Below are 12,282 nucleotides of genomic sequence, written 5' to 3'. Positions count from 1 at the left end.
GTATGGCATTATTGCCAGTGATTTTTGCATATGGTGAGTGTTTTTATAAAAGTTTCTCAAGAAGTTTTTAAAAGTTGTGCTAAATAGAATTAAAACATGAGAAAAAGAAACACCTGAAGTTTATTTTGATATATACTAATGCAATATAAGGAGCTCTGGTAGCATAGTGCCTCAGGCACTTGACTGCTAACCAGAAGGCTGGCGGTTCAAACCCACTAGCCACTCCTCGGAAGGAAGGTTGGGCAGTGTACTTCTGTAGTGATACCACCTCAAAAACCCAAGGAGGGGTTGCTGTGAATTGAGTCCGATTTGATAGCACATAACAACAACAATGCAATATAACCAATAATTTAAAGTGTAAATAATATAAAAATTATATAATGTGGTAATAGTACATTTCTCTTTTTGTACTCAGTCCTTGAAATCTTGTGTATATTTTACACATAGAGCAAATCTCAGTTTGAATTAGCCACATTGAAGTGCTTGGTGGCTATTTGTATCTCATGGTTATCATATAAAGGCAGATGGAGGAGGAGTAATGCATCTAAAGCAGATTGTCAAATGCAAGTGTGTAGTTGACATATCTTCTGATCTGTTTCTCCTTCCCACAAGAAGAGTAGTCTGGTTGGCTACAAGTTTTGCTTTCCACCATCGTTTAGTTCATACGCAGTTGATGAGCCAGAGAATGAAGTCAGTATCAACTGACGTTGTGTTGGTTCATGTATGGGTTGTTCCCTCCCCACTTCTTTTTTTAAAGATAAGCAGAATGAGAATAGCAGGGATAGGTTATAACTAGAAAGGAAAAAGCTCTCAACCATATTATAAACAGTCAAGGTCCCTGAATAATGTCAAGGCTGGTTACCCATCTTTGTAGGTTCTCTCTGTGTGACAGGTTTCACTCTTGTCCTGTGTCCATCTTAACTGTAGTTTCAGTGCTTGAACTTCATGTTCATATCCATTCTATCAAGCCCAGTAAGTCACATTTCTAGTCTCATGGGAGGTTTTGCAATTTTAATGTGCCTTGAAGCAGCATACAGCCATGCCAAGCTGCTTGCCTGTGCTGTTAGAAGTTTTTGAGAGGGCTGTCCCTATTCTATTTTCCCCATAAGCCTTGTATTTCTAGTATGCAATTTTGCACAATTCACGGGTTTTCAGGGAAACAGTAATCATGTTATAGCAAAAATGCCCATTACAGACATTTGGATTTCCTTTAAAGAAAATGTTTTGCCTTTTTAGTTTTATTGTGGAGATAGTAAAATTTGCCACTTTAACCATTTTTAAGTGTACAATTCATTGCATTCACAGTATTGTGCAAACCATTGCCAATATCTGTTTTTCAAAACTTGTCATCACCCCAAACAAAAACTCTGTACTCGTTAAGCAATAACTCCCCCTTCATTCCCACCAGCCCCTGGTAACCTCTAATCTACTTTGTCTTATGTGAACTTGGGTATTCTAGATGTTTCAAGGAGTACTTTGGTGGTGCGATCAGTTAACATGTTCAGCTGCTAACCAAAAGGTGGGAGGTTTGAGTTGACCTAGAAGGTACCTTGTAAGAAAAGCCTGGTGATCTACTTCCAAAAAATCATCCGTTGAAAAAACTCCATGGAGCACAGTTCTACTGTGACACACATGGTGTTGCCAGGAGTCAGCATTGACTCCATGACAACTGGTTTTTTAGATGTTTTATGTAAGTGTTGCCAGTGGGGGATCTGTTCTGATGTAAGTCAATTCTGACATAAGTCAAATGCCTTATTTTTTTTCTTTCAGGTTTTCATTATTAATTGCCTTTTATTATCAGTGTCTTTATAAATCTGATCTTTATTTGTCTTTGTGGGGTTGGAAACGTTACATAGAAACTTTGAGATAGGGTGATATAAGTAGATTATGTACTGCAACATTATATGTAGTATGTATTATGAACAATAAAATGTACCAAAAACACAAACATGGGCATTCATAACTGCTGTTTGTCACCAACTTTGAATATGTTATAGGTTGGGAACTACCTGTATCTATTTGAATCTCTTTTCAAGTCTTTTGGGTATATACCTAAGTGGAATTGCTGAGTTATATGGTAATTCAACTTTTTGAGAAACCATCAAACTGTTGTCCACCACAGTGCTACCATTTTACCTTTCTGCTAGCAAGTGCGTAGGAGTTTATTTTCTCCATACCCTGGAGAAATTGAACACTTCTTTTGTTCCAGTTGTTTTTTTGATAATAACTACCTTAGTGGGTGTTAAGTGGTATCTCATTGTGGTTCTGAGTCACATTTCCCTAATGACAATAACGTTGAGCGTTTTTTCTTGTGTTTATTGCCCATTTGTATAGTTTCTTTGGAGAAAAGTTTTTTAAGTCTTTTGCCCTTTTTTTGATTGGATTGTTTGTCTTTTTATTGTTGAGTTGTTTTAAAATGTTTATGACCTCTAGTTTAGAGTGATAAGAGAATAGGGACAAAGAGTGGAAGGCATACATTCCTTGATTATGCCATGCTCTCTGAAAGCCCATATATACTAGACCTAAAAGCTGTATGATAACTTCTTTTAGGCTGATTGAAGAGATACTGTTTATTCAGAGTTTAGAGCTTAGTTGATTGAGATGCTTTTCAATATTTGGATTTTCATTGATTATAGGAATAACTAAGGAGCTCTGATAGCATAGTGTCTGAGGCACTTGACTGCTAACCAGAGGGCTGGAGGTTGAAACCCAAGGAGGTGTCGCTATGAGTCGGGTCCGACTCAACGGCAAATAACAGCAACAACATAGGAATAACTGCTAAGGTAGAATGAATTTCTGGATCTTGACGTAAGGAGGGATTAATAGTCCTTAACAATATTATGCCTTGTATTCATATTCTTCCTATCACTTCTTTTAATGAGCCTTTAAAGGGAGGCACTAATATTTCATATATGAGAAGGTTTAAAAATAAGGTATCTACTGCAGACTTCTTACTGGATTACTTGGGGTTCCTTTCATTGGCCTTCTGTCTGTTGTCAATATTTTAATAGAAATTTCCTATTTAATGTATATACATAATATGTGGTAGTCTATTACTGTATTACTCGTTTTTGTGGGGTTTTTTTAACTCTGCTATAAAAACTTTTTTTTAAAAATGAGTTATAGCTGGAAAATGGAAATTTTGGCATACATCTTGGATTTTCTTAAAAACTTCAAAGTGCTACTTTTTTTGTTGTTGCTGAAATGGGATCCCCAGACTAACTCCAGGTTTGGTGGTTCTCAGTGACTTACAGGGTTTGCCATAGAGTTCGTACTCACAACTGTAACTTATTACTGTGAAAGATTGAAAGCAAAATTAACAAAGAGAAAAGGCATATGAAATAAAATCCTGAGGAAACGAGATGCAAGCTTCCAAGAGTCCTCTTCCAGTGGAGTTATACAGTACATTCTTAGTTCTTCCATCAGTGAGTTGTGACCCATCCCACTGTCAATTCTGACTCATGGTGACCCTATAGGGCAGAGCAGAACTGCCCCATAGGGTTTTTATGGCTATATATTTTTATGGAAGTAGACTGCTGCATCTTTCTCCCATGGGCAGCTGGTAGGTTTGAACCACCAATTTTTGGTTAGCTGAGTGCTTTAACTACTTTACCACCAGAGATCCTTGTGAATCGTGACAACACCTGCTAAATGTTTTCTTCCCAGAAGCTTATTAGCAGTTTCAGTTCCTAAGGTTCTTAATGGATTTGGCTGGTTATATAGGCACCCTTTTAATAGCCATTAACAAAACTCCAGACTCTCAGAAGGAAAGCTAGTGTTCAACATAAACTGTATTGTTTGCACAGTTTAGGCACAGTGAACAAGTCTTACTAGTTAAGGTTGTGGGAACTCCTTTAATCAACTGCTAATCACAAGCCACCATGCTAGCAGTCTTATTTAACGTTTGTATTCTTGGACCTTGCTATATAAACTTGTTTCTTCGCACTGTACATATTCTTGACTAATTTCTTGATTGTATTCATTCTTAACAGCATTTATGGAAGAATATATTACCTAGTATTAAAAAGGGATTTAGTTTTTTGCATACAAACAATACCATGTGGCAAAAGTAAACAAGTAGATGAGGAAACCATCAGACTTCTCAAGCAGCAACTTTCTTGTGAAATATTCTTGTCGGATCTGTTAATGTAGCCTACATCGTGGTAGGTACTTAAGTGTCTTCTTCCCTTATCTTTTGTGACATCACTAGCTTTTTTGGATCTTTAGTGAATCTGCATGTAGCTTCCCTTATAAATGGTCCCTGTTTGAGGTTAAATCTTGGCCATTGCCTTTTTTTGCTCATCATATTCTTAACTTCCTTCATGATCTCAGTGCTTGTTTATTATATACGAGGTGAAGTTGGAGTCTCCTACCTTTCACCTTTAATAGAAAAGACTTCCAGATCTATATCTACTTCTTCATTTTCTTCTGAAATCAGTTTGACATAGATCTGCCGACCACTTCTACTTAGACATCTTATAGTCCTCTGCCTATTCTAATTCACCTTCCTTCTTAATTTAGTTTTCCTGATGATTGAAATAGTTAATTCTTTTTCAGACCAGTTGACCATTTTGGTGCTCTTTACTTCCAGTTTTTGTTCTTTATAGTGTAGCCTTCCATTCTGTTGAGAGATGAGTATTTGTAAGATACAGTTGAATTATGTCACTTTGTTGCTGAAAAGACCTTAAATATGTGGAATGAAATTGCAACTAGAACCAGAATCTTGTAGTGAACCTTTTTGTATCATTAATCAGAGTGTTTTTGCAAGTCTGGATTTTTATACCTTGACTTTTGTTAAAGCAATAAAAACCATCATCCCTAATAGGTTCTGAGTTGTGTAGATTACTCCTAAGACCTCAAGACTTACGTAATTTTTTAGGATGAGTTGCTCCTGTTAGGAGGAGACTCTTGATGTTGTATCTTCACTATCCTAAATGTAGGTCACTTCCCTGAAACTGTGTGAAAACTTAAAGCTGTTTCAGCTGAAAAATTAGCAAAACTATTTAAAAAAAAAAGAACTACTTAAGAAATTGATAAATGATTGCAAAAACATTGTATAATTGTGACTTCATTCTGTATCAGTTGAATTTTTGTGCCTTTTTCTGTGTACATGATGGTTATATTTTTTCCCAATAAAACTTTTATTTAAAAAAAAAACTAGAAGTTGCTAGCAATGATACAGGTGAGGTTTTCCTCATCTAATTATAAAGAACATTTTTCTGTAGGGTATCAGCCATAGTAGTTGTGTATATGTTCTTTAAGCCACATCTTTAGTAGGTACACAAATAGTTTATATATTTTAGAAAGTATGAATATGTGTACTAATGATATGTAAAATGATTAAAAGATACACAGATGATCTGTATGTTGTATGATATAAAAAGTTTAAATTAAACATGAACTATAACTTCTAATTATCTATTTTTTCATTTTTATTTTTTAAAGGGACCAGTTATTCTCCACAAGAAAATTCACACAACCACAGTGCTCTTCATAGTTCAAATTCACATTCTTCTAATCCAAGCAATAATCCAAACAAAACTTCAGATGCAGTAAGTATTACAAACATGCCCAGTTTTATTTTGTGGAATCTGTAGCAAAAAATCCCACACCAAGTCTTGTAAAATAATGTCTTTTTATTGTTTTGATATGTTTTAATTAAAGTTGATCTTTTCTTATTGATGTTTTCATTTGCTACTACAGTGTCCCTATTTCTAACTAATGAGCTAACCTTATTTTAATGCAGTTGAACATAGTCAGAAAATATTATTTCAGTTGTTTCATCAACATTGCCTTATATAGCAGAATTTTAGCTTTGTTGTAACAGATACAAAGAATTCCAAACTGTGAAACTTCTATAATTTTACTTACAGTGATTAAACCTGAGTTTTACCATCTTTCAATAATGTATAAACTTCTTATAGCATATGTTTGTTGAGTACCTAATGTGTGTACTATCCACTGTACTAGATAGACCAAACTACAACCCACTGCCATTGAGTGAATTCCAACTGATTATGACCGTATAAAACAGACTAGAACTGCCCCATACGTTTCTAAGGCTATAAATCTTTACAGAAGCTGTCAAATCTGTCTCCCATTCTCCTGCAGAGTAGCTGATGGATTTGAACCACATAGTCCGTATGGTGTGCAGATGAATGCTTTAATCGCTGTGCCACAAAGGCTCCTTATGCTACTAGACATTAGGGATATAAATGTCCGTATTCTCGCAAGGATGGTACCCAATAAGAAATTTCAGATGTTTTCAAAAGTTTAGTTTAATTGAAGTAATTGTTGGTTTGAAACTTTTTAAGTTACAGGTTGAAACGAACTTCCTAAAACATTGATTCATCAAAAAATTGACATGTTTCCAGTTACATGCCAGGTATCTGGTAGGTTGTAGATAACATAAAGTTAAGAAAATGTGACCCATTTTAAAGGAATTTTGGTCCTATGTTGGAGACAGAAAAGTAAACAATTAAAATAGAATTTATTAACAGTATGTATTGATTGCTTTGAGAACTCTCAAGAGGGTGAATTCTAAGCTTGGGTGAGGAAGTTTTCGAGGAGTAAGTAATGTTTCCCAACCGAATACAGTTTCGCTGCAGTAGTCTGGAATTTATGTATAGCATATAGAGGCATCAGGATTTACGAAGACCAAAAAATGTGATAGGCCATGTCACGTTGGAAGTGCTACAAGCATTTTGATAATGTGGAAGAATAGTAGGAGCTAAAGTAAAGTAACAGAGATAATTGGTGGGGAACAGATCACAAAAGATTTTACATCTTGGTGTAAGGGATAGGAATTTTATATGAATTTGTAGTGGAGAGCTTTGTCAGGAAAGTAACGTCTGATTTGCAATTAAAAAAAAAAAAACGAAGTGTAAGTTGTCTGCAACAGATTTCTGCCTTGGATATTTGGGTAATCATCATACCTTCATTATTGAAAGACTTTCAGTTTGTTGACGTGGTGTAGATAGCACATTTCTATAGAAATTAGAACATTAATGATAATATTTGGATAGAATAGCTTTTAGATAGCTTTAAATATTGTATCAGTCATTTTAGGAAAGCAGAAATCATACTAGCTTTTTGAACACAGAATTTAATATAAGAGAATGGTTAAGCAGATATTGTAGATATTGAGGACTGAAAAAACCAAGAACCTGTGTTAACATAATACTGATCACCTCTTAGGGCTAGGGAACAGTAAGGAGAGGTTGGATTTTCATACCAGAACGTAAAAGCTTACAGGAAGAGCTCCACAAAGCTAGTTATGGTTTGGAATTAGGGGAGAAGTAGAAACAGGAACCAACTGTGGCTGCTAGGGCAAGGGACCGTTGCGAGTGTGACAGTAGAAGCAGCACATAAACGTACTACCTTTTAGCCTTCCTCTAATGCCTTCTATTGACAGAACAGTAATAGAAGGTTGGGCTTGAAGCTGGAATAACAGCTTGATAAACCTACATGGGTGCAATGATGAGTTACTTTCAATAAGATAACATTCAGAACATATTACAGGATTTTAAAATGATTTTTTTTTTTTTTTTTCAATTTCTTGTGGAAAAATAACCCAATTATTTTTCAAAGTAACATTAACCCAGAGTTCAATTTGCTAGTAATAATCACTGTTTTTCAGTGTCTGTCACTGACATTTCAAACTTATACTGTATTTGTCTGCTGTCAGGACATTGGCAGCTCATCCAGACATTGTTGGGAGGAAAAAAATCCTTTTTTAGAGACAACAGATTCTAGTTATTTGCATTTTTTGAGAAGTAAACTAACCTAGTTGTTATGTGCCATCGAGTCGGACCCGACTCATAGCGACCCCTCCTTGGGTTTCCGAGGCAGTATCACTGTGGAAGTAGATTGCCCAACCTTCCTTCCAAGGAGTGGCTGGTGGGTTTGAACCGCCAGCCTTCTGGTTAGCAGTCAAGTGCCTTAGGCACTATGCTACCAGATCAAAAATAATATATAGTGGACATCAGATAAGCTTGAGAGACCCAGATTATAAGGATATCAGAGAATCTGATTATATGAGTGGAAACTGAGAACTGTTAATGATGTTTTCAGAGTATTCATCCATGTATTCAATGGAAATCTACAGAAAACGGATCCTGTAATTGGCTACAAGTAGTGGTCTTCTGAATTCTAACAGGTCTATTAAGTATGACACATATATCATTTACAGACTCAATCTTACTTGAGAAATGGACTGATATTTTTAAAGATTGCCAACTGGCATTTTCCTTTTCTCTTGTATAATCGCTTTTAATGGAAGTTTTTAAATGATTAGTGAAACAGGAAATTACCTTTCATCTTATATTCTCATAGTGAAAGAATAAATGAACAGTGAACATTAGGTAGTAACACAGGGTGCACATCAAAACAGAGGTAGGTTAAAATATGGATTAGTTTTTTCTTTCAATTTTTATTTTAAACCCTTTGAGGTTTTCAAGTTTTAGAAAATCAGTAACAACATTTATTTAGAGTTACCAGCACAAACATTTGATTTTTGTGGGTAGTTTTTAATCAAGTTAATACTAAAATTTGAGTGGAAATTATTTTATTTTTCCAGGTATGAGATTTAGATATTAATGTGTCCAGTGACTAACATTTATTGTGATGTGTTTAACGCAGTCTGGCTCTCAGTGACTATAAAAGCTGTTGACTGCCTCCTTTCTAACCTAAATTGTTATAAGATCATGTGGATGGTTTCAGTTTAGTTATACATATTTATGATTTTTTTTCTTAACGGGGGTCTGAAGTTCTTTATTTAGAGAAAAATTGACTTTTAGTATTTCAAGGTACTACGTAACAGGAACCATCCTTTCTCTAAGTATCCTCTTTTGTTTTGCTTTTGATTTGCTAGGAGGCTTTTAGGAGTTCTGGTAGCATAATGCCTAAAGACACTTGACTGCTAACCAGAAGGCTGGTGGTTCAAACCCACCAGCCACTCCTCGGAAGGAAGATGGGGCAATCTGCTTGCATAGTGATACTGCCGCGGAAGCCCAAGGAGGTTCATTATGAGTCTTGTCCGACTCGACAGCACATAACAACAACAGGAGGCTTTAAAAATTTAGTCCTGTATAACTTTGCTTTCACATTCAAGTTCCTCTAGTTTTACCAACTAAATATCCGCTAAACCTCCTGAGATTTACTCTCTATAACCAATCTTGGAAGTATTTTATTTAAAAAATGAATGAGTAGAAATTGGTCAGAAAACTCGTAGAACTTCATGAAATGCTTTATTACAGAAACCAAATCAGTTTAACCTTTTGAACTAAAAAAAAATGCCTGGGCTTGCTGAAAATCATTTATACAGCTTTGTGTCATATGATCATAGTGGAAAGGAAGGTAATGCTGAAGGGTGTGCAAGCTAAAGTCTGAACAAAGAAAATAATGCTGTCACATGCTTACAGAATGAGGCATTCTCTAATATACTTTTGTTTTAAATGAGGCAGTTAATCATTATCACCCACTGTTTTTCCCCCTTAAGTGCCTTATAAAACAGTATATCTTTCAGATTGGTTCCAGGACCCTCCTCTCCCCCTGCCCCTCCCACCCCCCAAAAATCAGCAGATATCCAAGTCCCAAATTACAACTTTAGGCTCCCTCTTAGTCTTGGAGGACATGCTTTGACTACTTAATTGGTTCTCTTCCATGACCCACCCACCCACAGATACAGAGGGCCTTGAAAAGGCCTATCCTATTTAGCCTCACTCAGGAAATACCATGTTTGATATTGTACTTAGTGTATTATTTTTCAAGCGAACTATTCTTTAATGATTTTTTTTTTTGCGGGGGGGGTAAATTGTGGTTTATTTACACAATCAACTATTATAAAGCACTGATAACCAACATGGATGACCTCTTTTATCATAACATTGAATGATACTCTTCATAAAGTACAAAAGTGATCAAATCTAAAAATACATTGTTTAGGCATATTTATAGGTGACAACATTTAAAAAAAAAAAAAAGGGAATAATAAACACAAAATTCAAGATTTGAAGAGGAAAAAGTATGGCCATATTAGTGGATAAGTAATTTGGCTGCTAACCAGAAGGCCAGCGCTCAAACCCACCAGCTGCTCCACAGAAGGAAGATGGGGTGATGTGCTTTCATAAAGATTCATAGCCTTGGAAACCCAGCATGGGTTGCCATGAGTCGGATTTGACTCCACGGCAGTGAGTTTTGTTTGGTTTGGTTTGGTATATTCTTCTTGTTGATTTTACTGGTGGTTTCTAGTTATTCATTATTTTATTTAAAAATAAATACATTTTAAATAAGATAAATACCTGCCTTTGAGTCAGTCCAACTCGTGATAATCTTACGTATAACAATAAAACGTTACCTGTTCCTGTGTCATCCTCACAATTACTGTCATGTTCAAGTCTGTCGTTGTGGCTTTTGTGCCAATCCATTTCACCAAGGGTTTCCATACCCTATTGGCCTACTGCTTCACCAAACATGATGTCCTCCTCCAGTGACTGATCTCTCTTGATGACATCTCCAAAGCAAGCACAGTGTTTTGTCATGATTCATGAAGTTTTTTTTTTCTTTAAATGCATTTTGTTGAAATACAGAAATATGCAAAACTAAAGTGACATGGGTCAGTGCATTTTTTTTTCACTGTTCCCTCCCATCCCCTCCCATCGCTGGCAACCAACAAAGAAAGTTTCCCTCCATATGTAAACCTTTCCTTGTTCCTCCACAATGAATTAATAGTGTATTTGTCCTTCTGTGATTGACTTATTTCACTCAGCATAATGTCCTCCAAGTTCATCCATATTATGCGGTGTTTTGCAGACTCTACATTATTCTTTAGTGCTGCATACCTTCCATTATGTGTATGTACCATAATTTGGTCATCCACTCTTCCCCTGTTGGGCCACATAGATTGTTTCCATGTTTTTGCTATTGTAAATAATGCTGTGATGAGCATGAGCGTGCATGTATCTGTTCCTATCCTAGCTCTCACCTTTCTGGGATATATACCTAGTTAATGGGATTGCTGAGTTGAATGGTATCTCCAATTCCAACTTTCTAAGGAATCGCCATATTGCTTTCCACAGTGGTTGTGTCACTTCACAGTCACACCAGCAGTGTGTGAGAGTCCCAATCTCTCCACATCTCCACCAGCATTTGTTATTTTCTATCTCATTGAACCTTGCCATCAGTGCTGGGATGAGATGGTAGATCTCGTTGTTTTGATTTACATCTCTCTGATGGCCACTGATTGTAAGCAACTTTTCATATATTAGCTGACCACCTGAATATCCTCCTTGGTGAAGTGTCTATTCATGCCTTCTACCCATTTTTCAGTTGGATTGTTAATTCCTTTGGTGTTGAGGCGTTGGAGTTTTCCATCAATCTTAGAGATAAGTCCCTTGCCAGTATGTAATTATCAGCAAATATGAATTTGTTCCTGTCATTTTTGTCATGTGCTTTTTCATTGTGTCAATTTCTTTGTTCCATATAATTTTCTATGCTGAGCTCATTCTGTTTATGAATCATGTTATCACTTCCTCCATTATTATTTTAGTATTTGCTGAACATTTATGCTGGTTCTCTTTGTTATTTTGATGTGAAAGTTGATCGTTTTTCTTTGAGGTTACCCTGTGATTTACAGTTTTCTTTCCAAGTTTAGAACAGTCCTATCAGTTCTATCTTGTAGTTGTCTTGACTTCCCTACCATCTAGAAGTTCTGTAACAACACAAATTTTTTTCCCTCTTTTTGGTTTGTAGTTGTCTTCATTTGTTGGTTGATATGTCTGTTTCCCTGTTTACAATCTTGTAGGCTTATTTACTTTGGATACTTGCATAGCTGGGTTGGTTTCTGGGTTATATCATCTTGTGTGTTAATGGTCACTTGTTGTTGGCTGTTGTTGTTTCTCTGTCCAAAGGGCTCCCTTTAGCATCTCTTAGAAGGTTGGTCTGGTTTTAACAAATTCCCTTAGTTTCTGCTTCTCTGGAAGTGTCCTAATTTTCACCATCATATTTGAGGGACAATTTTGCTGGCTACATAATTCTTGGTTGGGAATTTTTCTCTTTCGGTGTTTTATATATACCATCCCACTGTCTCCTCGCCTGCATGGTTTCTGTCAAGAAATCTGAGCTTAGTCTTATTGGTTGCCCCTTGTAGGTAACTTTTTGTTTTTCCCGTGCTGCTCTCATGATTCTTTGTCTTTGGTTTTGGTGAGTTTGATGATGATATGTCTTGGTGTTTGTCTTTTGGGGTCTGTCCTGTTTGGGGTTCGTTGGACTTCCTGAATGGAT

At 36.1% G+C, this 12,282-nt stretch overlaps 1 protein-coding gene across 1 annotated transcript in view; it reads left to right on the top strand.

Annotated features, from left to right (window-relative positions):
- The window catches only part of WAC (WW domain containing adaptor with coiled-coil), a 116,240-nt gene that overhangs the window by 64,906 nt on the left and 39,052 nt on the right, over window positions 1-12,282 (top strand). The window contains exon 4 of the mRNA XM_007951922.2: window positions 5,446-5,552. Within this exon, the coding sequence (XP_007950113.1) occupies window positions 5,446-5,552 (107 nt within the window). The remainder of the gene's footprint in view (window positions 1-5,445; window positions 5,553-12,282) is intronic.

This window comes from Orycteropus afer, unplaced genomic scaffold, assembly GCF_000298275.1.
Source record: "Orycteropus afer afer isolate SDZICR_OR568_19922 unplaced genomic scaffold, OryAfe1.0 scaffold00319, whole genome shotgun sequence".
Taxonomy (NCBI): domain Eukaryota; kingdom Metazoa; phylum Chordata; class Mammalia; order Tubulidentata; family Orycteropodidae; genus Orycteropus; species Orycteropus afer.
The sequence above is the reverse complement of the archived record's forward strand: the minus strand, read 5'-3'. Positions and strand labels throughout refer to the sequence as shown.